The sequence below is a fragment of the Staurois parvus genome, unplaced genomic scaffold (assembly GCF_062004578.1).
Source record: "Staurois parvus isolate SC_StPar_1 unplaced genomic scaffold, SC_StPar_1.0 ptg000236l, whole genome shotgun sequence".
Taxonomy (NCBI): domain Eukaryota; kingdom Metazoa; phylum Chordata; class Amphibia; order Anura; family Ranidae; genus Staurois; species Staurois parvus.
In genome coordinates this window covers 633325-661122 of record NW_028318032.1, presented here as the reverse complement: position 1 = coordinate 661122, position 27798 = coordinate 633325, and the positions used below count along the sequence as shown (strand labels likewise).

The 27798-nt window shown below is 40.5% G+C and overlaps 1 protein-coding gene across 4 annotated transcripts in view; it reads left to right on the top strand.

Moving 5' to 3' along the window:
* Nucleotides 1-27798, top strand: part of SEC24C (SEC24 homolog C, COPII component) — a 71625-nt gene that overhangs the window by 7026 nt on the left and 36801 nt on the right. Inside the window, exons 2-8 of one of the 4 annotated variants that reach the window (XM_089680193.1) lie at nt 8806-8992; nt 11601-11690; nt 12122-12260; nt 15072-15241; nt 16057-16518; nt 20346-20503; nt 21791-21856. In XM_089680193.1, coding sequence (XP_089536319.1) covers nt 8830-8992; nt 11601-11690; nt 12122-12260; nt 15072-15241; nt 16057-16518; nt 20346-20503; nt 21791-21856 — 1248 coding nt within the window. In that variant the 5' untranslated portion in view covers nt 8806-8829. Of the gene's footprint in view, nt 1-8805; nt 8993-11600; nt 11691-12121; nt 12261-15071; nt 15242-16056; nt 16519-20345; nt 20504-21787; nt 21857-27798 lie in introns of all 4 variants that reach the window. The other 3 variants (XM_089680191.1, XM_089680195.1, XM_089680194.1) reach the window with 3 other exon arrangements.

Here is a 27798-nt window from a genome sequence, read left to right as displayed (position 1 = left end):
ACTAATTAATTTGTACATTTAATTTGATAGCGCTACCTTTTTTTTGTTTTATAGGTGTCCGTTTCCGAAACAGATCAGCAGTGATCCTGAGAATTGCTGCTGATTTCAGTACATTAGTGGTTTATGAAACAGAAGATCAACAGAGAACATGTTCTCTGCTGATCTTCTCTGCACACAGAGAATCTGTAGTCGACAGACACAGAAATGGCCAGTTTATGAAGGAGCAATGTCATTCCTTCACTGGCGATCTGTGTGAAAATTCTCCCTCCCAGATTCTCAGCCCAGAGGTGGAGAATTGGGGAAAGAAGGGAGAATCTTTGGAGTTCTAAGGAGGACGTTTTTGGACTTTCTTCTTCCTTCAGAGCCTCCAAGACAGTGGGAAACCCTCCCCCCCCCCCCCGCCTTTCACAACACCCCCAAAACCCTAGAGCAGTTTATAAATATATTTGTGTGTGTGTGTATGTGTATGTGTGTGTGTGTGTGTGTGTGTGTGTATGTATGTATATATATATATATATATAGTTATTTTTTTTTATTGTGTACTGGGAGAACCGCCACCTCAGCAGAGGTAATTTACCACTGCTTAATAAACTGTGTTTTACTGATCTCGTTACTGTAATCTCGCGAGATTACAGCAACAACAGTCGTTTTCCAGAGTTCAGAGAGTTTGTAGATCGCTTCTTTCCTCATCAGGAGAAGCGATCTACATCGCCTCATAAACAGGCACTCAGAGGAGAGCTGTCTCCTCTGAGCATGCCAGGAAACATACCAGTGGTCATTTACCACTGCTTGATAAACGTACACCTTAACTAGTTGCAGACTTTGGGTGTGCTATACATGCCCCAAAAATCTTCATCATTGTACACAGGATGTGTGCAGCACTTCCAGTCTCTCTGCCCTGCTTCTGAGACCCCCTCCCAGTATACTCAGTATATATACTTGTTGGCTGTGAATAATCAAAACCGGCATTACTATCAAAGCTGGCATTACTGTATGCTCAGAGAAGAAGGCCCCTTTCACATGGGTGTTCTGTCTGTCTGTTTTTCATCTGTCGAAAGAAGACAAATGGACAGCAATGCATTCCTATGGGAAAACGGACGTAAACAGACGTTATCCACTTACATCAGTTTTTTTGTCAACTTCTATTAAGGTCCTTTTTTTAAACAGAACAAGTCTGCATTTTTGCTCCATATAACCACTTGGTAATGACAGCTACAACGTGGTTACCCAGTTCTGGGAGGGCATCATATGATGTCCTCCAAGTATGCATGTGTCCCCTGCAATCTCCATGATCACTGTGTCCTACGGACACAGCTGATCATGTGATGAGGTAAAAGGCCAATTCTCACGCTGATGACCAGTGCAACCAGTCAGTGCTGTTAGCGCCACCCGTCTGTGTCGCCTATCAGTGCCCATGATTGTTGTATATCAGAGCCTCCTCATCAGTGCCCACCAGTGCCACCTGATCAGTGCAGCCTATCAGTGCTGCCTATCTTTGCCACCTCATCAGTGCAGCCTCATCAACGCACATCAGTGAAAGAGAAAAATTATCTGTTTGCAAAATGTTTTAATAGAAAACTTTTTTTTTCCCCAATTTTTTTGCTTTTTTTTTTTTTTTTGCTTACCGTGCAAAAAAATAAACGCACAGTAGCAATTAAATAACACCAATAGAAAGCTCCATGTGTGTAAAAAAAATGATAAAAATTGCATATTGGTACAATGTTGCATGACTGTGCAATTGCCATTCAAATTGCGACAGCGCTGAAAGCTGAAAATTGGCCTGGGCACTAACGGAGGTATAAGTGCCCAGGAGGCAAGTGGTTATTGAACAGAAGCAGATGAAAAACAGATGTTAATGGATGAAAAAAGGATGTATATGGAACAGAACTAAACAGAAGATGAGTGTTAACTGATTAATAATGTTTTTTTTTGGCAAAAACATGACTGAACGAATGCCCATATGAGCCCTGGTCACAACCGCACCGCATTCCTGTGCAAATCACATGCGATTTCTGTGCAGTAAAATTTGAGCCATACATTTTATATGACTCAAATCACAATGCATCCGCATCAAAAAAGTGCAAGACTCTTTTTATTTTTTTTTTTTAGTCTGCACCAGAATTGGATCGCATGAGTATTCACACCCATGCAATCTAATTCTGCACATCGCACCGCATTCTGAGAACTAATTTTGGGATGTCGCCAACTTAAAATACACACCCGCAGTGGTTTTTATGAACGGGGTGCGATTTATGATGCCTTGTGAAAATCGCACAGAAACCTGGTGCGAATTCTGCACCGCATCAGTGTGAACCCAGGCTCAAAGGGGTTGAAGTCAGCAGCTCTAGCTGTCAAAAAAGTAGTCTGAAACTTTGTTTATGAACAACACTGCTCCAGAGTTTGATTATAAAAAAAGTAACATTATCACTTTTGTGTCTTTCTGTTTATTCAGCTGCAAATCCAAGGGATGACCTTAGATCTGCAGATGTCAGCTAAAGCAACCTGACAAATAATTTTTTTTGGATAAAATATTTCTCTTTTTAACCTTGTATTTAATCCTTAGTTTAATCTGATCAGCTCTAATTAACTCCTTAGACTCTAGTGGTCCACCGAAATGAGATTCGTGGACCGAAACCGAAAATTCAGGATGCATTTGGCCGAAAGCTGATCCCAAGCTGGACAATTTTTTTTTTTTTTTTTTTATATTTTTTTAAATATATTTATTTGTATAATATACCACTTTTTAATATCATGAATTTGAATGACTATGAATTTATTTTTTGCACCTTATCGGCTGCTTTCACAACCACCAGCTTTTGCTTTAAAAGAAGAAAAAAAAAGCACAAAAAAAGCCCAAGAAAAATGCACCCCTTTAAATTCAATGTATGTCTTCACACTGGTCTGTTGGGCTTTCCTTGTGGTGTTAAAAATCTTGCTTGCCACATGGTGTCTATTTGGCAAGTTAAAAAAAAAATGCACCTCCCCATTGAGGCCTAAAGTTTTTAAGGACTTTTTGCAGGAACACACTACAGTCGATTTAACATGGTTTCCTATGGGACACATTCACATCTATGCTTTTTTGAGCTGCTGCGTTTTTGGATTGGGTCAGGGATTTTTTTAAATGCAAAATAGGACAAATTAAAGAAAATGTGCATTCACATTTTTAAACTAACACTGCTTTAAAAAAAAAAAAGTGTGTTTTGCTGCATTTTAGTGTCTTAAGATTGCAGAAAAAAAATAATTGTTGCAAGGCAATATCATGAAAAGAAAGCATTGTTTGTCCAGAAAACAACAACATATGTATTACCTTGCCCTCTTTAGTGATGACAAAGTGATTGCCAAATAAACAGGTCCATAGCAGAAATGTAAAATTTGTTCTGCTTCATAGGGGGTGAACAGGTGTTAGAGGCAAAGTGGTCAAAGTAGAACTAAAAGCAAAATTTTGTTTTTCATATTGGATAGAGTAGGGGAGAGTTTTAACCCCTGTCAGCTTTTATTTTGCCATCTGTGACCCATTGGGGTTATTTCCCTTCATTTCCTGTCCCATAGCCTAAACAGGAAGTGAGAGCAAATCCTTTCAAAGTGAGGGAATACTTGGCTGTCATCAGAAAATTTCCCCTCTATTACTGTTCTGGGGACAACCCAAAATTTGGGATTTTCTTTTACTTTCACTTTTGATGGTAACAGTAAGCAATACAGATAGAGGGAGAGAATCTCCTTAACAGGAGATCAGAAGTCAGTAAAAGCCTAATAGATGTTCTAATCCCTCTCCACTCTATCCAAAACAAAAAGTTATACTTTAATGGTGACTATAACTGGCATTGGTTATGATGGAATTAGTCTGAGGTGGTTTTGCACAGAGCAGCCACTATCCTCCTAGTCTGGGGTCCCCGCTGATGCTCCTGGCTCCATCCCCTTCTGAGTGCCCCTATAGCAAGCGGAACCTGTGCAGGCTCCATTGACTTACACAGTGTGGCCTGGCCACGCCCCCCACTTTCTCCTTTCAGGATTTGGTTGACGGCTGCAGGAGCCAATGGCACCTGTTGCTACCTCCATGTCCAGTGAGGAGGGAGAGAAGAGAGAGCTTTTTTTTTTTTAAATCTGAATGCAGAGAATATAATAAGGTAAAAAATGTCTGCTTTTTCAATCACTTTAATAGATATTCAGTTAATAGGTATTCAGTGTGCTTGTAGCTTCCTGTGCATTGAACTGAAATCTCAAACAGTGTTGTCAGCTTTCCAAGCTATCTACCTCCCCCCTAAGTCGTGGCGATGTATAGAAGGGAAGTGTTTGTAATTAGTAGGTATAGTGCAGTAAGGGAGCATTGTCACCCTAGGACAAGAAGTGTGCTGCTGGTAGGATCAACAATTCCCCCCCCCAACCCATTGCAAGCCCTTACGGGTCTGTTGTGGATTTTGAGGGGAACTCCATAGTAAAATGAAAAATCCAGACCAGACCCTTCTCTGAGCTTGCAGGCCAAGAAAGGGGAGATGACAAGCAAGTGCCCCCTATACTCCTGAACTATATCAAGCCACATGCCCTCAATGTGCCCCCCCCCCCAAAGCACTTGCCCCAATGTTGGTGAGGACAGGGGCCTCTTGCCCACATCTCTGGCCTGAGGGGTGTGGTGGGTGACTTATCAGAATCTGGAAGCCCCAAAATTTTAGTTTACTATTATTATTACAGGTACTTATATAGTGCAGTCAATTTACACAGCTCTTTACATTTATATTGTACATTCAATTCCACCGGCTTCCATATTTCAGTAAGTTCCCCCCATACCCCTACAACCAGTGGCCAGGGTTGTGGGGAAGAGGTCCTTATTCTCCTCATCAACATGGGGACAAGGTGCTTTTGGAAGGGGTTCCCCCTCCCTCCCATGTTGAGACCATGTGGCCTGGTATGGTTCAGGAGGGGTGGGGAACAACCCCCAACCTTTTCTGGGCTTCATGCTTGGATGAGGGTCTGGTATGTAGTTGGGGGGGACCCCTGCGCTATAGTGTGTGTGGGGGGGGGGGGGTTTGTTTGTTTTTTTTTAATGCTGCCAATTCTTTTGTTTACATTCCGCTGTCAGCTGGAATCCAAATGTCTGAAACAATTTGACCCCATTAACAAAATGAAAATTGAACAAATGTTCTTAAAATGAAGATTTTTCAACAACAATCTTTGTGTGTGGTCAGCATAACTCTGAGGGCCTACTCAATTGATTGTGTTGCAGTAACGGGTAGCAGCGCATCGTACATGGGTTTGTGGTGCCATTCATTTGGCACTATAGGACAATGCATTACTCATTTCCAATTTTCAGGACATTCTGGTGTGTCGGCAGCTCAGTGTTTTCAGTGGGCTGCTTTAATGCAACACTTGTTAACACATGACATAGCGTGCGTCATTGCAATGAAAACATATAAATGACCCCTTAAACTCCATTTGGCAATTAACCCAAACCTAACATTCAACCAATGTTTAAAATTACCCTGTAACGTTTTTATGAGGTATATATATTTGTTGTCTTTACTGACCAACTTTTGAAAAGGCTAGTTGCCTGGTTCATGACCTGCCACTTTCAATGCTTTTTGAGTTAATGAGTCAGAACAGAAAAGTTAGAAGTCCTTATCCACCTGTCTACAGTACTTCTGGGCCAGAGACTCAGTATATTGAAAACAGAGGGTCAGCATGATAACCAGGGGACAAGCATTTTTTTAGAACGCAAAGTCAGCAGTTGTAGTCTTCTATTTATTGATTTCCATTAAAGCTGGATTCAACTTATTCCCTAAATGTATCCCTAAAACCAATGCCTGGTACACACTATGAGTTCTGTTGGGTTGAATGAAAAAACTCAGGAGCTCACACTGCCAACTATGCGATGTTAGTACAGCGATCTCCGTGCTGAGCCTTTGTGTCCTGACAAGTGGACTGATAACCCCCCCACCACCAAAACACATCCCCTGACTGCCGCATATTTGTTTGTCATCCCTGTTTTACAGAAGCCAGACAGGCTGCTGTACACACGGGCTGATTGTCGTCCGAATTCTGTTGAGTCAGCTGATTTTCGTCCCATGTGTGCCAGGCTTAAAGTAAAATATTTTGCAGGAGCCAAAATGGGCCCCAATGCCAAAAATCTGGACCTATAACACTGGTGCTAAAATCTACTGATGTGCTTGTTGAAAATGTTGCCTAGGTCAGATTGGCACTGTACTAGAGGGGACAGCTAATAATGGACAGTAGTGTATGCCACTCGACTGGTTCAGCCTGGTGTTGGATAGCATTTTACTGTCAATGAATTGATATATTCACTTGTCTGAAAGCTGAAGTTCCATTGTGTTTTAGGTTTCCAGATGCAAATGTGATGCATTTAAACTGCTCAGCATGCATATATATATTTTTTTTTATAAAAACGAGATACCATTGTAGTATTGCATTTCCTAAATATGACTTTTTTTGTTTTTTAACATTTGACTTCATAGGAAACTGGCTACTACTGTATATGAACATTACTTGGGAGATGGTGGTACCAAATCTGTTGTGAAAATCTCTTAAATTAACCACTTGCCCTCCTGAGGATTTACCCCCCTTAATGACCAGGCCTCTTTTTGCTACTCAGCGCTGCACTAATTCAACTGATAATTGTGCAGTCATGCAATGCTGCACCCAAACAACATTTACGTCCTTTTTTTCACACAAATAGAGCTTTTTTTCTGTGGTATTTGATCACCTGTGCGCTTTTTATTTTTCACACTATAAACAAAAAAAGACCAACTATTTTGAAGAAAAAATATATTTTTTTCTTTCAGCTATAAAAAATATATAGTAAACTCAAAGTTAGTAATACAGTTAGGCCAAAATATATCCTGCTTCATGTTTTTGGTAAAAAAAATCCCAATAAGTGTATATTGATTGCTTTGTGTGAAAGTTATAGCGTCTACAAACTATGGTATAAATACTGCAATTTATGCCATTTTTTTGCTATACAGTGCTGCACTAGTTTAACGGACAATTGCGCGGTCATGCAATACGGTACATAAATGAAATTTACATCTTTTTTTTCCCCCACAAATTGAGCTTTCTTTTGGTGGTATTTGATCGCCTGTGCGTTTTTTATTTTTTGCGCTATGAAAAAAAAGGCTTACAATTTTGAGAAAAAAAAACAATATTTTTGGACTTTTTGCTATAAAACATGTCCAGTAAAAAAAAAAGTAAAAATCTAATTTCGTCATAAATTTCTGCCAAAATGTATTCTGCGACATGTCTTTGCTTAAAAAAAAATCCAAATAAGTGTAAATTAATTGGTTTACGTCAATGTTATAGCGTCTACAAATGGCGGGAAAGATACTGGGGTTTTTTTTCTATTATACTAATAATGGCGGCAATCAGCGAATTATGACGGTGATCAGTGACTTATGGTGGGACTGCGGCGGACATTTTGACACTGGGGGGGAACTGACTTGGTGTCACTGACATCCCAGGTGACACCAACACAGTGATCAGTGCAAAAAAAAACACACTGTACTAATGGCACTGGGGAGGAAGGGGTTAACTTTTATTAGGTAATGAAAGGGTTAACTGTGTTAGTGGAGTGTTTTACTAGGGGGCGGGGGTGTGTACTTCACAGGAACACGCTGATCCCGAGAGATAGTCTTTTCTCGGGATCAGCATGCTATGAACTGACAGATAGCAGAGCTGCAATGTAAACAATGCAGCCGTGCTATCTGTCAGTGATTGACCCGCCGGGAGCTGGTAACGGACACCCGCTGCCACGATCGGCGGGACGGGTAGGGCGGGCACAAGCCTTGCGCGCACCCCCTACCTGTTTTGCACAGCAACATTAAAAGATGGCGCTGTGCGCATAGATGACGCCCTGCTGCAGTAAAAACACTGCGGCGGGTCGGCAAGCGGTTAAAGGCTTAAATTAAAAAAACTTGTAGTTTGGCAACAGCTGGACGGCCGCCAGTTTAACACCTATGCCTTAGTCCATTAGCTAGTGTGCTATATGAATTACAGCTTCAGCTGTCTTGGGTCTTTGCCTCCTCATTGGCTGAGACAGCAAGCCATTGGCTCCTGCTGTTGTCAATCACAGCCAGTCAGCCAATGAGAGAGAGGGGTTGGGGCTTAGCCACGGCTCTGTGTGTGAATAGACACACAGAGCAGTGGGTGCCCCCATAGGAAACTGTTTGCTGTGTGGGCACCAGACAGACAGGAGGATACAGGAGAGCCTGCAGGGAACCCGCGAATAGGAGGATGCAGGCTGTTCTGTGCAAAACCACTGCACACAGTAGGTAAGTATAGACATGTCTGTTATTTTACAAAAAATAATAAAATCGCTTTAATTTAGATGATTTCATCAGTCCAGAAATTGTCAATTGGGAGTACACCAAGCAGGATCACTCATGGGTAACATGGTTCCCACTCCTGGGAGTTAGCCAGTGGCAGCCTTCAACACTGTGTGGGATCCTTCTCTGTGCCAGGCAGCATCCATTAATAAAAGCTTTTTTTGAGTCAGCTATTTGATGACTGCATGTGTTCATGTCATTCCATGTGGCGGAAGCTTCAAAAAGATTAGTAAATGTTTGTGAATGGTCCTATATGTGAGTGCTTTCTTGTGGCACAGGAAGTTCCAGAGCTGTTTTTGTACACTATGATAACTTAAAGTGTTTGTCAAGTTTGAGATCTGATGGTCTAGGACTGTGTATGTTGACATGTACGATCCGCTTTAGAAGGCAGATAAGATTCTGATATAAATTTCTTTCAATGAGGCGTTTACCTTTATTCTTAACAGAGTGTCACACTGCCTTTTATTTGTTTGTACAGGACCAGTCTGGGGATGTACACAAGATGAACGTAAACCAGCCACCTCATTTAGCTACCCCTTACATGCAGCCTCAGCCTGGGGGGTTTCAACAACCAGTCTATGGGGGTCAACCAATGCCAGGAGGTCCTCAGTACCCAGGATATAATGGGCTTGTGCAAGGTTATCCACAACATATTGCTTCACAAGGTATGTCTGCGTTATTCTGTTACAGTGTTCCTTGTACATATGTATGGATTTATTTTGGTAACCTCAAAATATTATCCCTCTAACAGCAATCAGCTTTGTCTGCTTCTAATATTTATTAGTATTATTATTAGGTTTTTAGAACTTGAAATAGTACATCGGTTTGCTTTTAATAATATATATAAAACTGTACCACTTAAGGAAAACTGTGCTCTAAGCTTCAACCCTTTTTAATGCCTGCCCTCCCCAGCAGCTTGTACTCTTCTCTGCTTTGCTCCACTTCTCTTCGCTTCAGCAGTTGGGAGTGAGGAGAGGCATACCTGTGTCAACTTGGAGTTACTCCGCTAGGAGCTTACACAGTGATGAGAACATTTTCCCTGTGCCCATGTGACAGTTTTGGTCAAATCATCAAGCACTAGTACTATCACGTGAGAGCAAGGGGATTACTGAGTTGCATGGTTCTCTTAACTGGAAGTACTGCGTATATGTTATTTACCCTTGTTGGCTAACCGGAGTGGAGGGAGTGCGAAGGAAGGTGAGTACAGTGGGTATAGAAAAGAATTGCCCCCCCCCCCTTTTAAAATAATCACATTTTGTTGCTTTGCAGCCTGAAATGAAGACACACAGTTTTGGTTTATCAAGCTGTATTTACTCAGTGCAACTTATAACTTCCAAGAGAAAGATATAACACTAAGGTGTCAAAAATAAAAAAAAAAATACAAAAAGGATCCCCCCTTTGTGTCAGTATTTTGTTGAACCATCTTTTGCTTTAATTCAAGCCTTTAGTCTATTGGGATATGTCTATAGTGACTTTGCACATCTAGACTTTACAACCACTGTGTGGTCGTTTTGCTGTGTGCTTTGGGTCATTGTAATGTTGGATGGTAAACCTTCTTCATCAAAAATGATACCCACTGGAGCGAGGGAGAAAGACATTAAAACAAACCACTTTTTTCTTTTTTTTTTTTTTTCTTTTTTTTTTCTGCTATCCATGGCTCCGTTTATATATTTCTTCTCACTTCTTGTCCTGTACTCCCAATGGAGCCCCGGGTTGTGGTAAACACAAGACAGTGGTTTCAATTTTTCCCCACTCTATCCAAAACAAAAAGTTTTGGCTGTGGTTGAACTGCTTAGGGGTGATGTAAGATTGGTAATCTGACAGGTAGTATATCTCTTAGAGGTGCTCTGTGTGTCTCCTCTGCGGAGCTGAAAATGCTCACTACTGAAATCAGTGAGCATCATCCTTTGTCTGTGAGGCTAGTATTCTAACATTTTGGAGCCACTTCCAGTACATCTACATGCTGCCTTTTTGTAATGTATGCTCGCATTTTCTCATTTACCTGACGTACACTTTAGGTGTGATTCTGAAATGCTAGAAGCAGCAACCAGGACATGGTAATATTCCTACCTCTGGCTATCTTCCTTGGAATTTGGCTATGTCGGTAAAAAAGTGATTGGTGTGTTACAGCAGAACTAAAGGCAAAACTTTTCTTTTCAGCTTGGTTAGAGTAAAGGAAGGTTATAACCCCTGTCCTTTTTAGCCATCTGTGTCCTCTTGGGGAGATTTCCCTTCACTTCCTTTCTCATAGCCAATACTGGAGGTGAGAGAAACCCCCTTCCCATGTTTATTGGTTAGGTGCATCATATACACTAGCACTATGCAGCACCAGGAGCTGTTATCACCAGAGTTAGTGTCCCCATTGGAATATTTTCCCTCTATCTCTGTTCTGGTGACGACCTAAAATGCAGAGTTTTCTTTAATTTTTGATGAATAAGATAAACAGGACAAATGGGGTGAATCTCCATAACAGCAATGAAAACCTGACTGGTGTTCCAATCCCTTTCTATCCAAAACCTAAAAAAAGCATTTAGTTATACAAGAGTTTATTACAAGTCTGCACTGTTTAAAACAAAATATCACATTAATCTACATTTAGGCTAGGTTCACACTGCAGCGGGCCAATGCAAGCTCATTTGCGCAAGCACAGCATCCCATTTATTTCACTTTTTTTTTCCCCGATCTTCCTCAAAAATGCAACCTCATGGAATGCACTGCTTTTTTCAGATGTGTGGGGTGCATTAAGAATTAATGGCACCCTATGCACGTCAGCTAAAGAGCAGCCCATTTGCCTCCGAATCAGGGAACCCATGCAATTTGAAGCATTCGTGGACCTACTACAGTGTGAACTTTGTCTTATGCCCCACTTTTTCGTTTGCACTGCTGCGAGTATAGGATAGGATCCGACTTGTGAGACACCATGCCAAATGACATGTGAAATTCAGTGTTTCCATATGAGAGCTGTTTTAACTGATATTACACAAGTTGGTCCGACTTTGATACAACTTCAATCCCACAGTGTAAAAAGTCACATCAAAGTCGGACTCTAAAGTTGCACTGAAAAGTGGAGTCGGGCTAGTGTGAACTGAGCCTTAGGACTGAAGGTACCAAACTAATTTTCTGTGTTTCCTAGACATTTTCAAACTGTTATTGCTCAGAAGTTGTGGTTTGGGGAAAATAATCAAAGTATCTCTTTTTTTCAAAGCTGTGCTTTGTAGCTTGTGGTTTTCCTTTCCTAAATGCCTTTTCTGTCTTTTCCTTTTGCATTTCCAGGTTTCCCTTTTAATTCAGGATTCCCTCAAAAAGGGTCTCCTGATTCTTTCACCTCTGGCACTTCTTCTCCTGTTACCTCTCATTATATAGGTAATTGTTATACCTTGTTGTACACCTGTATATAATCTATCTAATTTATATTTTTGCTCTTTTTTGGTATGTAGTATAGGCAACCTGGTATAAGAGACACCAGACTACCATAAAAGTCCTTCAAGTAGCATTTTCAGAGTGAGGTCTGCAAACAACCATTCTTTTTTTCACACATTACATGTTTCCTTGAATTAGCAAAGGCTGCTTCTTCACAGATCTGAGCTTGTAAAGGTTGCTTGTTTTGTATCCCTTGTAGAAGTACTGTGTGGTGTTCTTAATGAGATCTAGAAGTACAGATTACTTTTCCATTGTTAAGTTTTAATATATAGGTACTATTTTGTAGGCTCCAAAGGGATTATTTTTAGGCTGTTGGTTACTGTAAGGAGCATTTTGTTTGTAACTTACAGTTAGTGTCTTTTTATATTTATTAGGTCCCGTGAGATCTCCGCCCACATCAGGGGCCCAGACTACAGCAGGAACATCGCTCCCTCAAGACCAGCTGCAGTATAGTCATTTTGGTCAGAGTGACATGCAGAATGGACCAGCATCATTAAATAACCAGATGCAAAGGTAAGCAAGCATTTTTTTTTGTTTATATAAGCTAAGCAGAAGTGTGTGTGTTGTGATTATTTTCTCCTAAAAACTGTCTGTCAGATCTTGTCATTCTGATACTATTCTATTAAACCAGCTGACACATGCTAGTTTTTGAGATGGTGTTTAAGGGCTTGTCACGCTGTTTGGTGTGGACTTAGCTCTTAGAAATGCTAATCATTACAGTCACTCCAAGGGCACATAGAAAACAATTGTTTTCTCTCTGGCTAGTTGATACTAAACCACTGGGCCGCAGTAGGTAGTGGAGAATGAAATGTTATTCTGACATTTCAATAAAAAAAAAAAAAAATTTAAACAGAGCCTTGCATTGAAAAAAAATGAAGCACCATCCCTCCACCACTTGTTAGTTAAAAATAAGCTATTAACACTTCTGTTTCTGAAAGCACTCCTAATTTACTGCATTTCTTTACATCTACTTATGACATGTGCATAGTAGTGTGTATAAAACACACACACACACACACACACACACACACACTATTGCCAAACGTATTGGGACACCCCTCCAAATCATTGGATTCAGGTGTATAAAGTCAAGCACCTAGGCATGCAGACTGCTTCTACAAACGTTTGTGAAAGAATGGGTCGCTCTCAGGAGCTCACTGAATTCAATCGTGGTACCGTAATAGGTTGCCACCTGTGCAATAAGTCCATCTGTGAAATTTCCTTCCTACTAAATATTCCACGGTCAACTGTTCGTGGTATTATAACAAGTGGAAGCAACTGGGAACAAGAGCAACTCAGCCACGAAGTGCTAGGCCACGTAAAATGATGTGCGGTGGTCAACGCATGCTGAAGTGCGCAGAAGTCGCCAACTGTCTGCAGAGTTAATAGCCAAAGACCTCCAAACTTCATGTGGCCTTCAGATTAGCACAACAACAGTTTGTAGAGAGCTTTATGGAATGGGTTTCCATGGCCAAGCAGCTGTATCCAAGCCTTTCATCACCAAGTGCAATGCAAAGCATTGGATGCAATTGTGTAAAGTACGCAGCAACTGGACTAGAACAGTGGAGACGTGTTCTCTGGAGCAACGAATCACGCTTCTCTGTTTGGCAATCTGATGGACCTGTCAAGGTTTGACAGTTGCTAAGAGAACAGTACTTGGCTGAATGCATTGTGCCAAGTGTGAAGTTTGGTGGAGGGGGATTATGGTGCGGAGTTGTTTTTCAGGGGCTGGGCTTGGCCTCTTAGTTCTAGTGAAGGGAACTCTAAAGGTGTCAGCATACCAAGACATTTTGGACAATTTCATGCTCCCATCTTTGTGGGAACAGTTTGGGGATGGCTCCTTCCTGTTTCAATGTAACTGCGCACCAGTACACAAAGCATTCTGTGCATTTTGTTATGGTTCACCTGTAGAGTGGAAAACTACCACAGTGTTGCAGTATTTTGTACTGCTCTGCTTCACAGGTAACTGCTCGGGTAAGTGTGAATGGGGCACATAGAAAACCAGTGTTTTCTCTGTGCCGTTGTGGAGAGCTGCATTTTTTTCTTATGCAAAAGAAACGTGTGCACGGGCCCTGTAACAGATTAAATGCACCTGTCATTGAATTTTGAATGATATCAGAATCGTGTCAAACTGATGCCTCCAACACAAGCCCATGGACACGGGCCTTAAAGCCGGCCATAGACTGTTCAAATCCTGCTGAACCGGCCAGGATGTAAACCTTTGTGGGCAGGTTGAATGTGCCCAAGTTGATAGATTGATCACCTTGGGTGCAACCAGCCTGCCGGATTTTACATGTGATTATTACTGGCGGCAATAATCGCTGTATTCTCCCAACCTGGATGGCTCCCCTCGTCAGAAGAACACAATATCTCCACGGGAGGGATTCTCCCGTCAACGCTGTCTGTGTTGAAGGGGAAATCAAGCAAATTTGTTTTTCCGCAACTCATAGTTGCAGGAAAGAAATTCATTCAGTCTATGGCCAACTTAAAAGAAGTTCATCCTCCCTTTTTTTTATAAGATAAGATTTACAGTCATTGCAAATAAAATGCACAACAAAATTAACACAAATGAGGAAACAACTCCCACACAGTCAACTTCATGCACATACTCACGTGAAACGCTTACAAAAATTATTATACAGGCTTCATATAGCACCAGCAGTTTGCGCAGCACTTTGCAATATGAAGGGAGACAATACACTTACAATACAATAAAATACAAGAGGGTTAAGAGGGCCCTGCTCATAAGAGCTTACAATCTAATAGACACCCATGTCTCCATGCTTTATTTTGCTGAGAACTCGCTTTGAAAAACACCCCCTAACCTTCTAGCCATGGCCATCTTGTGTAAGCGAATATGATTCATGTAGCATTTACTTCTTCTTGGAATCCATCTGCCCCTATGCATGGTGGTGTGCTTAGCTGATAAAACTACTTCTGAAGACTCCTGGGATGTATGACATCATTTGCCTATGCTTAGAAACCAGGAGGTAACTGCAAAATTGTTAAAAAAATGTAAACGAGTAAATGTAATATACTTTCCTATCTATCTACTAATGGTAGCAGCATGTGTATGTTTGTTTGTATTGCCTCCTAAACACACAGAAAACTGGAACTAGCATTTCATGTGTTTAGATTAGATAGGTTAGTTGTCACAGGTTCCCCTTAGAGAAGTTACTGAGCAGTACTGGTGACTCTTCCTGAACAAGACAATGATGGAGGTGTTGCCAGTGCTCAAGAACTGTCATGCAAATTCAGAGCTGTATACATTAGGTGCTTTTTTAAGGTTCTCAAACAAACCTTTGTGTTCTTTGTGATTTGCAGACCAACTATGACTCAACCGTACATGCAGCAAGCGGGAGCTCCTCCACAAGCAGCTAATGTTCAGCAATACCCTCCAACCTCTACTAGTACACAGCAACTAACCAACCAAATGGTGGGAATGCACATTGGTGGGGTGACAGCATCCGGTCCACCACAAACACTACCATTTGGTAAGACCGCTAATTGGAGTTCATAATGTAATTCTATAAGAATTGTGCAGTGGCATTCAACAAGAACATATTAAAGGAAAAGTATAGTGTGTTCTCCAAATATGTATTTGCTTGTCATTGTAATAGTTACCTGACATGACTTTTACAAGTTTTTATTATGATTACTACATATTATATTTAACTTTTTATACATTCTGCCACTAGTGTTTATCATTTTTGAGCCATCATGATAGAAGCTTGTCAGCTGTTATTCTTTTTCTCCTTGGTTCAGTACTTCAATCTCCCTGACATAGAATAAGCACGTAGACGAGAATTTCTAACTCCTTTCTAACTTTTTTGATTTTCCAGATATGCAATCTTGGTCTTGATTAGTGACTTAAAGGGTTTGATTTACTAAAACTGGAGAGCGCAAAATCTGGTGCAGCTCTGCATAGAATCGGCTTCAAAATGTGTTTTTTTTTTTTTTTTTCTTTTTTTTTAATTTTCAAAGTTTAGTTGAACAAACTGAAGTTAGAAGCTGTTTATAGCTGAACTTCTATATCCTCCTGTTCTTTCCTGAAGACACAACATACAGGATTAGTGAACATGTACAATATATTACAGAAAGTCTGTTGTTGAACCAGAAGATTAGGATGTCTTTTTTTTTTTTTTTTTTTTTCTAGAGCAATAGAATATTTTATTGTATACTGCATATTGAAACTTTAGAAGTTTGCAACCGTAAACATTTTACTTGCATTGACTTGATAATTGCGTATGATTGCATTTTGTGTAGTATGAGTGTGTCCTAAATTTTGTTACCTGTTGTATTCCTATAGGCACACAAAGTCCTCTTCCACCACCATCAGGATCTGGAGCTTATAACCCTTATTCAAACAATCAGGTCCCTGCTGCTATGAATTTGACACAAGGAATGCCTCCCACCAGTATACCACAAGCTCAGCCACCCCCTTCCCAACAATTTACTGGACCGCCGCCTCAAGCACGCCTTCCTTCTCCACATGGTTTTCTTCCTCAACCAACTGCCCCACCTTCAAATTATCCTCCCCCTGTTTCAGGAGCTCCACCACCAACCACAATGCAAGGCCCTCCAATACCAGGACAACCTCTTACTGGACCTCTTTTAGCTCAGCCAAATCATATATCTCCTACACAGTCTCAGCCTACTGCTCCTGGGGTTTTGCTAGGTCCTCCAATGACAGGCCCATCAATGACTGGTCCCCAGGGGCCACCACCTGCAATGCCTACAGGCCAGGGAGGATTTCCTCTTCAGCAGAATGGTGAGAAGTTGTACATGTATTTTACTTGTGGTACTTGTTTACTTGTTGAACAAATAAAGATCATCCAATTTCCCCCATCCACACATTCAAGGTGGATGGGGGCAATCGCTTCCCCTGTGCTTTTGCATAGATGCATGGAGCTTTAAAGGATACCGTGCCTTGAAAAAGTATTCATACCCCTTGAAATTGTACATATTTTGTCATGTTACAACCAAAAACGGAAATGTATTTTATTGGCATTTTATGTGATAGACCAACACAAAGTGGCACATAATTGTGAAGTGGAAGGAAATAACTGGTTTTCAAACTTTTTTACAAATAAATAAGTGAAAAGTGTGGAGTGCATTTGTATTCAGACCCCCTGAGTAAATACTTTGTAGAACCACCTTTCACTGCAATTACAGCTGCAAGTCTTTTTTGGGGATGTCTCTACCAGCTTTGCACATCTAGAGTGACATTTTTGCCCATTCTTCTTTGCAATATAGCTAAAGCTCTGTTAGATTTGATGGAGAGTGTCTGTCTGAACAGCAACTTTCAAGTCTTGCCACAGATTCTCAATTGGATTCAGGTTTCGACTTTGACTGGGCCATTCTAATACAGGACTATGGTTTGATCTAAACCATTCCATTGTAGCTCTGGCTGTATGTTTAGGATCATTGTCCTGCTGAAAGGTTAACTTCCGCCCCAGTCTCAAGTCTTTTGCAGACTAACAGGTTTTCTTCTAAGATTGCCCTGTATTTGGCTTCATCCATCTTCCCATCAACTCTGACCAGCTTCCCTGTCCCTGCTGAAGAAAAGCATCCCCACAACAGGATGCTGTCACCAACACGTTTCACAGTGGGAATGGTGTGTTCAGGGTGATGTTCTTGGTTAGTTTTCCACCACACATAGCGTTTTGCTTTTAGTCCAAAATGTAAAATTTTTGGTTTCACCTGACCAGAGCACCTTCTTCCACATGTTTGCTGTGTCGCCCACATGGCTTTTTGCAAACGGGACTTCTTATGGCTTTCTTTCAACAATGGTTTTCTTCTTGCCACTCTTCCATGAAGACCAGATATGTGGAGTGCACAACTAATAGTTGTCCTGTGGACAGATTCGCCCACCTGAGCTGTGGATCTCTGCAGTTCCTCCAGAGTTACCATGGGCCTCTTGGCTGCTTCTCTCATTATTGCTTTCCTTGCCAGGCCTGTCAGTTTAGGTGGATGGCCATGTATTGGTAGGTTTGCAGTTGTACCATACTCTTTCCATTTTCAGATGATGGATTGAACAATGCTCTGTGGGATGTTCAAAGCTTCGGATATTTTTTTTTTTTATAACCTAACCCTGCTTTAAACTTCTCCACAACTTTTATCCCTGACCTGTCTAGTGTGTTCCTTGGCCTTCATGATGCTGTTTGTTCAGTAGTGTTCTCTGCAGACTTCACAGAGAGCTGTATTTTATACTGAGATTAAATTACACACGGGTGGACTCTATTTACTAATTTGGTGACTTCTAAAGGCAATTGGTTCCACTAGATTTTAGTTAGGGGTATCAGAGTAAAGGGGGCTGAATAAAAATGCACGCCACACTTTTAAGATATTAATTTGTAAAATATTTTGAAAACCATTTATCATTTTCCTACCACTTGACAATTATGTGCCACTTTGTGTTGGTCTATTACTTAAAATCCCAATAAAACACATTTATGTTTTTGGTTGTAACATAAAAAATGTGGAAAATTTCAAGGGGTATAAATACCTTTTCAAGGCACTGTAAATTCACTTTTTAGTAAAAAAATAATGCACATTTTTTTTTTGTTTTTGCAGGTAAAAAAATGTGCATTTATTATTTTTTGCTGCAGGAGCCTGTAAAGCATCGCACCAGTGATCAGCAGATGCCATGCAGGTCTCCTGCAGACCTGTCAGTATATTTGCTTGCCTGTACGAGCAGGTAGCTATACTGACCGGAAGAATGAATGAACTACCATGGCTCTCCACAGCGCTGTGGTAGTTCATTGAGAGCTACAAGCCAAGAGCCACAAAGGCTTCCAGGACTTGTAGTCTCTCATTCACAGAGGACTGTGAATGAGTGACATGGCAGTGTAGGCAGAGCCCCGCACGGCAGCGGTTTTTTAAAATTTGACAGCCAGCAAGGTGGGGAGAAGATCCACGGGGCCAGTCTAAATGTGTGTAACATGTTACGAAAGGTGAACTTATTCTTTTAAGATGTATATTTTCCAGGGGTCCAAAATGTTAAGAAGTAGAATTTAATTACAAGCACACCTGAAGTTACATTTGGTCCAGACACATCAGGACTGTGCAGCTCCATTTTTGACTTTTGTATCTTTCCCAAATGATAATTTTGAAGTTAAATTCTATTTCAGCCTCATCTTAGTATAGCAGCTAGCATATCTAGCTAATCCTCATTGCAAAGGGGAAGGGGGAATGGAGCAGAACTGTTGTGTACAACTCTGCTACTATATAAAGCAATGTGGTATACTACATTGATGCTCAGGTGTTTTTTTTTTTTTTTTTTTTGTTTTTGTTTTTTTTTTTTTATGGTTTGACTCTTAAGTGTCAGGGAAGGGATTTCTGGAACTTAAACATTCAATTTGTTGTACTGAGATATAACATTTATTGTTCCCTGTTTTGTAGCCCAACCCAAAACTAACACTGTTTTGAAAAATAACACCATATTTATTTGCAGTATATTGTATGTGCCTCCTTTCTGATAAATGCTTTTGTAGGAAGCGGACAGTGTTTAAAAAAAAAAAAAAAAAAAAAAACACTGAAAGACTCCGTTTTAGAAGTGGAAAGAATACATACAAAAAGGCTTCACAAATGGGTGTTTTGATGAATATTATGAACTTCTTCTTTTTTTTTTTTTTTGGGTCAGGTTTTGAATAATTTTTACTTAATGGTTCTAAAGGTTGAAGGTTATTTGCCTTCATGCATTCTACGAAGGTAAAAAAAACCTTCAGCGTGCAGCTCCCACCTCAGTCCCCCTAATACTTACCTGAGCCCCATCCCGATCCAATGATGTGCATGGGAACAGAATCTCTCCCTGCCCTCTTATCGTTGGCTGAGACACTGCAGCGGGAGCCATTGCCTCCCGCTGATGTCAATAACAGCCAGTGAGAAGGGAGCAGGGGGCAGGACTGTGCCACCCTCTGTGTGTCCCATAGACACATAGAGGTGGCTCGGGAGTAAGCACACAAGAGTACCCCTAGCACAAGCCTCTTGCTCTGGGGCACTCGGCAAGGGGGAGGGGCCAGAAGCGTTGTCAGGGGGCTTGAGAAAAGGAGATTCGAGGCTGCTCTGTGCAAAACCATTGCGCAGAGCAGGTAAGTGTGATGTGTTTGTTATTAAAATCACTTTATTTTTTATTCAGGCTTAAAATTATTTTAGATTCATAGCGTATATTGTGCCAAAAATACTGATTTTGTTTTTTATTCTGTACATGGTTATAGCATACCTAATAAACACTATAATCATAAGTGCAAAGGGCACATACCAAGGGAGAAAATTGAAAACTGTCATAAATGATGAAAAACCACTGCAGCCATAGTAAGTCACATGAGTGAATCCCGGGAGTTGTACAAAGAGCCAGGCGCTGTGGAATGTGTAATAACGTATTACACATTCCACAGCGCCTGGCTCTTTGTGGAACTCCATAACATACCTAATGGTTAAATCATATGTAATCCATTGCTTTTAGCACATAGCAGGCATCTGCATTTGGAGATGTCTGCTGCATACATAAATTGGGTAAGGATTTGCATTATGCAGTTGTGGTAGAATCTTAAACAATTTGTTAGTTTAAACCTAAACAGTGTGCCACTTTCACAGGTTCCTTTGGACAAGTTAGGGCTCCTCAGCCTGGATATCCGGCAGCTTATCCTCGTGCTCCAAATTATGGAAGCCAGCCTGGTCCTCAGGGGCCTCCAGGTCCTCCTCCTCCCCCTCCTGCGCAGAAGAGACTGGACCCAGATTCCATCCCTAGTCCCGTAAGTGTTCTTTAACATTTCAGAGACTTTACATAGTGAAGGCCAACCATGAGATTTGTATGAACCTATCCCTCACAAATACAGCTATATAGTACACTGATGAGCCATTGCAATCACATGGAAATGTCATGTAAGGTAATGTGGTGTAAATTGTATTTGTAATACAATTTAAACATTCTTTTAAAACAGATTTTTTTCTTTTATAATGCAAACACTCAAATTGCATGCATGCACACTTGCGAAACTGTGTGTCTTGTGGTTTATCCAAAAAGTCACTGTTTTGCAAGCTTTGCAGCGCAGAGTTCATGGGGTTTCCACACCCACCTCTTCGTATGCAAGTATGCTCCTATAGTTTTATAAGGGACAGAGACCACTGCTCAGAACAGTGTAGTTCCCTCCAGTCTTGTCTTGTGTTCCCTTCTCATTTTTGACAGCTGCATTTTTTTTTTTAATTTAAAACCACTAACAAATGGCTTTACAAAAGAACAGAAGAGGGACTTGGGGTGGCGATCTGCCCTGCTTCACATCCAGGTCCTAGATCTGAAAAAAAAAATGTTCTTAGACTTTCCTGTGAGGAAATGGTTACATCATTTCCCTCAGATGGTAGCATCCTTTGATCACCTGCAAGACTAGGCAAAATGACTTTTGAATCTCAGAAAATATGGATATTGCTAAAGATAACACAGATTTGCAGGTGTGCATGCATGCACAATTTTATATTTGCAATAATGGAATGTTACTATATAAAAATTTTTTTAGGTTTTTCTTTAAATACAGTATTTTTGTTGCTACTTCTTACTTTCACAGAACTGCTGTGTATTCCATGACAAATACAGGATTTTATTTTTATGCTATACTGTAGCTATCAATGTTTATCTTCCTTGGATAAAGGAGAGGTGGAAATAAGTGAAACACATTTTACTTTGCAGATAACAATGTTTGTTTCATTTTCAGTGGTTGAGCAGTTGGAATAGTTGGAATTTAGTTGCAGTGTATTTGATTCAGTGTGTGAACCAACTGCATTGCTCTTGTCTCTTTGCCTGTTTCTTCCTTCTCTGTTCTAGCATCCTTAAAATGCATTATAATTATTTTCCAAAGTCTGTTAATCCTTTTGTGAGACAAGCAAATGCATGTAATGCTTCTGCCATCTTCATTGTGTAATAATAGAGGGTGGGGAGTATAACACTGTACCCTTTTTTTTTTTTCTAAATTGTTATCCTTAAACATTCTCTCTTTGCTGTTTTGCGGCATCGCTTCTTGTTCTCAACTTTTTAAACAATAAAGCAGCTTAATGAACTGCCACCCCAGCAGAAATCAAGGCACAGGATAGACCCCGATGCAATTCCTAGTCCAGTAAGTGATTAGTGTGTCCTTTTCCTTTCCTTTTTCTGTGTGTGACTGTGCTCTGCGCATGCTGATCACCTCACCAGTGCATGTAGCCTACCATCATCCTAATGACACTCATTCCTTTATTCCCGTAGTGTGGTTATCTAGCTAATAGTAAATAACATGAACACATTTTTCATTTCTGTGTACCACAAGTGGGTGGGCAGGATGTGTTTTTTACTTTTTTCTTTTTTTTTTTTTTTTGGATTCCAATCTCAAGAGACGGCCAGCTAGTGTTGAAAAACTTTCTGCCACCTTGTATTGAAAGCATTTCTTTAATGTCCATTTAGGGACACAGGATTTTTTATTTGGGTTATACTGCCATACAGGTGGCTTGGGATATTGGCAAAAGAAAAGGGGGGAAAAAAGAAAGTTGTTGTAAGGCAGCCCTTGTATAACCCCTCTTCTATCCATCATGCCTCAGATTTTTTCTAGTGTTCTAAGAGGTTCAATGCCTTTTCTTCAGTTCCACTGGAAAAAAAACTTTAATCTTTTTGCTAGATTTCAAAACTTGGAGTGTGTTTTGTTTTTTTCAGTGCTTGCTTTTGAGGCCAAATAGGACCCTATTGGAATGTGATCTTTGGGCACTGGGCTTTGCGGTGCTTTCCAGACATGAGTGTACTGTGGAATTTAGCCACAAGGTGCAGAGCAGCAGCACAGCCCTAGCTTTGATCTTGTCTCTGAAGACTTGCTTATTGAGTAGGGCTGGTCAGGCTGAAACCCCAGGAGCAGCCTCACTGTTGAACCTTTGGACGCCATTTTGATTTTTTTGCCACTGCTTGTTTACCACAGCAGTGTTAAGGCTGCAGACCAAGTGCCCACCTTCAGTGACCTAGTAACGGTCCATTTGCTTGAAACCTTCATTGTTCTGGTGGAATTTATCTGGTATTCCCAAAAGGAACTGATGGCTGCAATCTAGAACCTGAGACCCCTTTTGATAGGTTCTCTTTGGGACCAAGGCCTCCAACATCCCTGCAATGTTCTCCCTTGTCCACTCTGGACTTCCTGCCTGTTTGTGCCCAACTACTGAAACACTCTGCCTGCAGAGGCTCTAGGTACGCCCTGGCACTATTCTTGGAAGAGTGCTTTTGATCCTTTTGAGCCCGAAAATCAAGCTGAGCCTGAGAGCCCAATCATGATCTCTGATTCAGAGTATGAGCCCAACTATTCTTGGAAGAGGCTAATATACTGAGCAAGCCTGCTGATGACTCTGTTTTCACAAGGGATTGTCTAAAATGTGATTGATGCAGTGCATACTACCATGCACCTGGAGGATCACTGCACTGGGACTCCTGTAGGGTCCTGAGCCCTCCTGACTGTGTTAAAGCGCTTCCTCCTTGAGAGGCGCTCATAAAGCGGTGGGGAAGCCCTGGGTCCTTGAGCGATTGAATCAAATGTCTGGAGCCTTGTGCTTTTAGTTGTGATGGTTTGTTGCAAGCCTCAAAACCTATGGATTAATGTCCGTACAAATGGATAGGGTACTCTGGTTGCAGCTGCTAAATGCCAAAACTACGTTAGAGGAACATCTGATTTGGTTGCCCTTTTGAGGGATATTGTCTCATTGGATCTGAAGTTGATACAGTCCCTAGCAACATCACCTATGGCTGGGGGAACCTTTCAGATTTTTTACTTTTAAGGAGGGTTGGTCTGCTTTAAACTTTGTTCAGCTTCCGCCTATCAGTCTTCTGATAGAGCTGTTCTTAAAAGGTGTATCTGTTCAATTCTGTTTGAGTTGCCCGCACTTAGGGACTTCAGGTTCCTCCCTGGACAGGGACATACCTTCAGGGGTGATACTGCTCTCAAGCTCGCATTCAAAAATATAGTATAAAAATATGGCTTGCCTAAGGGTTCTGCCTGCTAGTTTTACTTCCCCTCTATGTCTTCAGAGCTTATTCCCCTGCAGTTATATGGGGGGGAGTTCCTTTTGTGCATTCATTGGGGTTATGGTTTTTTCAGGGCTCACAACTTTACTATCTTTCTACAAGATTGGTTGTGGGGTTTGTTTTCCAGTTTTTATTGATTTGCTCCTCAGTTCTCGCCTGCAGGAGCCCATTTGCTCCTTCAGTCATGAGTTTCCCATAGGTGGTGGTTTTCCTGCTCCTGAACATCAGGTTGATTTTCTGTCCTTTCATAGTCATTTCAGCTCCTCTGCCTTGTAGAATTTTTGCCCCAGCTATTTGTTGATTCAGGATTTTGACCTTGAGATGCCTGACATTTTGGATGTCCCAACTGTAATAGAATTCCTATATCCCTCAGTGGATGATATAGACAGTTTGGTTATCCTAATCATACAGAACAAATATATTCATAGACCCTGTATGAATATCAAGCATGTGTCCTGTACGGTACTCAAGTTATGGAAGTTGCAGTTAAGTTAAAATTTTTCTTTTTTTTTTTTTTTTTTTTTTTTTTGTACTCCATTGGGGGACATTTGTCCCACCCCTATGTCTTTTGCTTTCCCACATAACTAAGGCATGCCAGGTAGAGGAGAGGTTATATGAGGCCTGGCTTACAACTTTTTCCTGTTTGCTAGTGTCCCACCTTCCTTTAAGCAGCAGTATAACCTGTAATCGACTGAATGGAAAGATAGATAACCTGTAATTGAATTCTCTCAATGGACTACAAGTAAAATCGACAAAATGTACAAAATTCTTATTTTTCTATTGATTTTTTTGAGTCAGCTGTTTCTGGCCCTTTTGGTCTAGCGGCTTTTCTACACAGACATTGCTGTCCTGCATTTTGACGTTTGTTTGTTTGCACATCTGCATATTCTCACTGATTTTAGTGGAATAGTGTAGAATCGGTGTTTGACCTGCTTTCTGATGCATTTGTTTATATGCAGCAGGTCTTATTGGGATGCATCTGTATTGCAGGTGAAATACAGCCTTAAACTGTGCATAACAATCTATGCTGGAGACAGATGATGGTACTAGGGGACACAGTGGGGTCTATTTATAAAAGAAAAACAAGCAAAAGCATTCACACACAAATTCACCCTTGGAATTCTGACCACATTTTATCTAATACATTGATTTCCTATGATCATCTGTTACATCTATTGGTCATTTTGCGGTATTTTCATGATTGAGATATTTCAGGAAATATAGCGCATTATGGCCATTAGATGGAGCTTTCATTCATCCGAAATCACTGTATTAGGCAAAATACGGTCAATATTCAGAGGGCTGCATGGATGCTTGCGACATTTCATCCAGGAAATTCTGTTTAGAAATAGACCCCAGTATGTTCAGCCTTTGCATTCAGCATCTGATTGTCTAGCACTTTGACCAGAGTATTGCTACCATCTTCTGTTATAGTGGACAGCTGTCAGTATGGTAGAGACAGGTACACACTGGCCAAAAGTTTATAAAGAAGTGCAATAAGCCAAGTATAAAATGTAGGTTAGTTCCGGGCTTATTTTAGGTTCTTAAATGTTGGCAGTAGTTTGTGGTGTTTAGCTCCATAAACTCACGTATGCTCTGCTTTTGGGAGGTTACTTAGGTTACTTACTTAACGTGTGTGTGCAAGCCCTAGATTTGATACAGGCCTGAGAATTGTCTTATAGAAATATAATAGCCAAAAGAATACAATAATGTTAGAAAAATCAATAGTATGCAAACATTACAAGTCAACCAATGTAGTAAATCTAGTAATCTGTGCCTATAAAATGAGAAGTGCTTCCCCACAGAGTATAACACGTAAACCTCAGCTCTTATCAATTTCTCTTTGAAAAGGAATATCGTTTTCTGCTTTGCACACGGCCAGAAGTAATGATTTTCTCAAGTTTTAGCCAACACAAAGTACCTTGTTTTGAATTGCAGTACTGGTAATTGTGTCCTGCAGGAACTTTGGGGTGGAAACAGGACTCTAATTTTTTTTAACAATATAAACGTTGAGCCCTGTATTAATCTAGGTGATATATAAATTTACTAACAAAAACTTTGTGTGTACTCTAATATATCACATTGTAAATTTGGTATTCGTTTGGTGACCAGTTACCGTTGACCTTCCTTTTTTCTTTTTTTTTTTTCTTTTTTTTTTTTCCTTCAGCAGTCCTTATGAACACTGAATTTTATAATTCTGTAAAATTGTTACTACTTACTAACAGTTTGTTTCAGAGTGGTGCTTATTACTGTCACAAAGGGGGAGATTTACTAAAACTGGAGCACTCCAAATCTGGTGCAGCTATGCATGGTGGTAGCTTGTCAGGCTCTAACTTCAGCTTGTTCAATTAAGCTTTGACAATAAAACCTGGAAGTTGATTTCTTTATGTGCACAGCTGCACCAGATTTTGCACTCTGCAGTTTTAGTAAATATCCCCCAGAGTGACAGGAATAGGATTTGAAGGGTGAGGCAGAATATAGGGAGGGGGATGGGAGTAGATATCATGGGTGTCACAGGTTTAGTGTTTTTTTTTTTCCAATTTGTATTTATTTTAGGTACTTATATAGCACCGTCAATTTACGCAGCGTTTTACATACTTATTGTACATTCACATCGGTCCCTAACCCTCAAGGGATGCACAATCTAAGGTAGTTTGTAGACAAACCTCATTAAGTAGCACTATATCTGTCCACACTCATCACTCCTAAGAAATATAGAATTGTTTTTGAAGTGCATAGTAGTGAGTTCTTAAGCAGTGTTAGTGTAGTGAGCTAAATAAACATTAAGGAGAATCTTGTGACATTTGAGCCTTCCCAGCTCTGTAGTCCTCCCATCAGTGAAATGTGACCTTATTAACATCCAGACTTACATATTTCCTTTCGTGTTCCCGATGGCAATGCAGCCAGCACTGTGTTCCATGTATTAACCACTGCATCTGGCAGTTTAGGCACTACTTCCATTTATTTATATATCATGTCATGTATCAGTTATTGTATATAGTTTAGAAACATTATAAAAGTAGAAGAAAAGCCTAACTAAAAATGCTCCCTTACCCCTCCTCCTATCTATCCTGCCGTATCTGTATAAAAAAAGGTGTTCAATTTTTCATTTGGTCTGTTTTACTTGATTCTGCATCTCCAACTCCCCTGTGTAAGTGAGCGGCTGCTGCAGGGGAGAGGAGGGAGAGCTGTCAACAGCAGAGCCATGGGAGTGTATGGGTGATGTCACGGCTCTTGGAATTCACAGCCATTGTCAAGTGCTCTGTTACACAGAGCAGCAGGATCATATAGCCAGACTGGAGTGGATTGAAAATAAGAGTACACAGATTTTTTTTTTTTTTTTCTTCTTCTTTTTCTCTTTCTTATGCAGGTTAGGCAGGAAATATAGGAGGATGGTTATAGTTCCACTTTACATCCAGTGTTCATTGCTGCATGGTGAAATTTAAGACTACCTTTCAAACTGCAACATGCATGATAGGAAAGGTGTGTAACCAGATTTCACCTTTTTATTTTTTCCAGTTTTGAGTGAAAGATTAGATCAGACGCCATGCTACTCGAAATTGACAAAACTCCTCTTTTCTTAGGTTTCCTTAAATTGTCTTTCAGTGTGATTAAAAGATAGATGGCGGTGGAGAGTGTACTGTCTACACCGCAAACCAATAATGGTCAGATGATAGCTACCCTATTGTAAAACGGCTTAGCTCAGCTATTAGGAGAGCTATTAATATACAAGTGTTGGCATGATCAAACTGGGAGAGTCACTAGATGCATATCTCTCTATTTGCAGCGAGTTATGCAGAATCCAAGCAATTGTGATTCAGGAATTTTTAGATTCTGTTCAGGCAAACCTTACATACATTTGAGTAAATTAAACCTTTTCCAACTTTTGCTCATCTCCTATGAGAATCTTATGTAATAGCTAGGAGTTTTCTTTCCCTTTTCCAAAACTTTTCCAAAGTTTTATAGGATACTTCTCCCTGCCAGGTCTTTACATCTCTTACTGTTGAACGGAGATATCCTCTACCT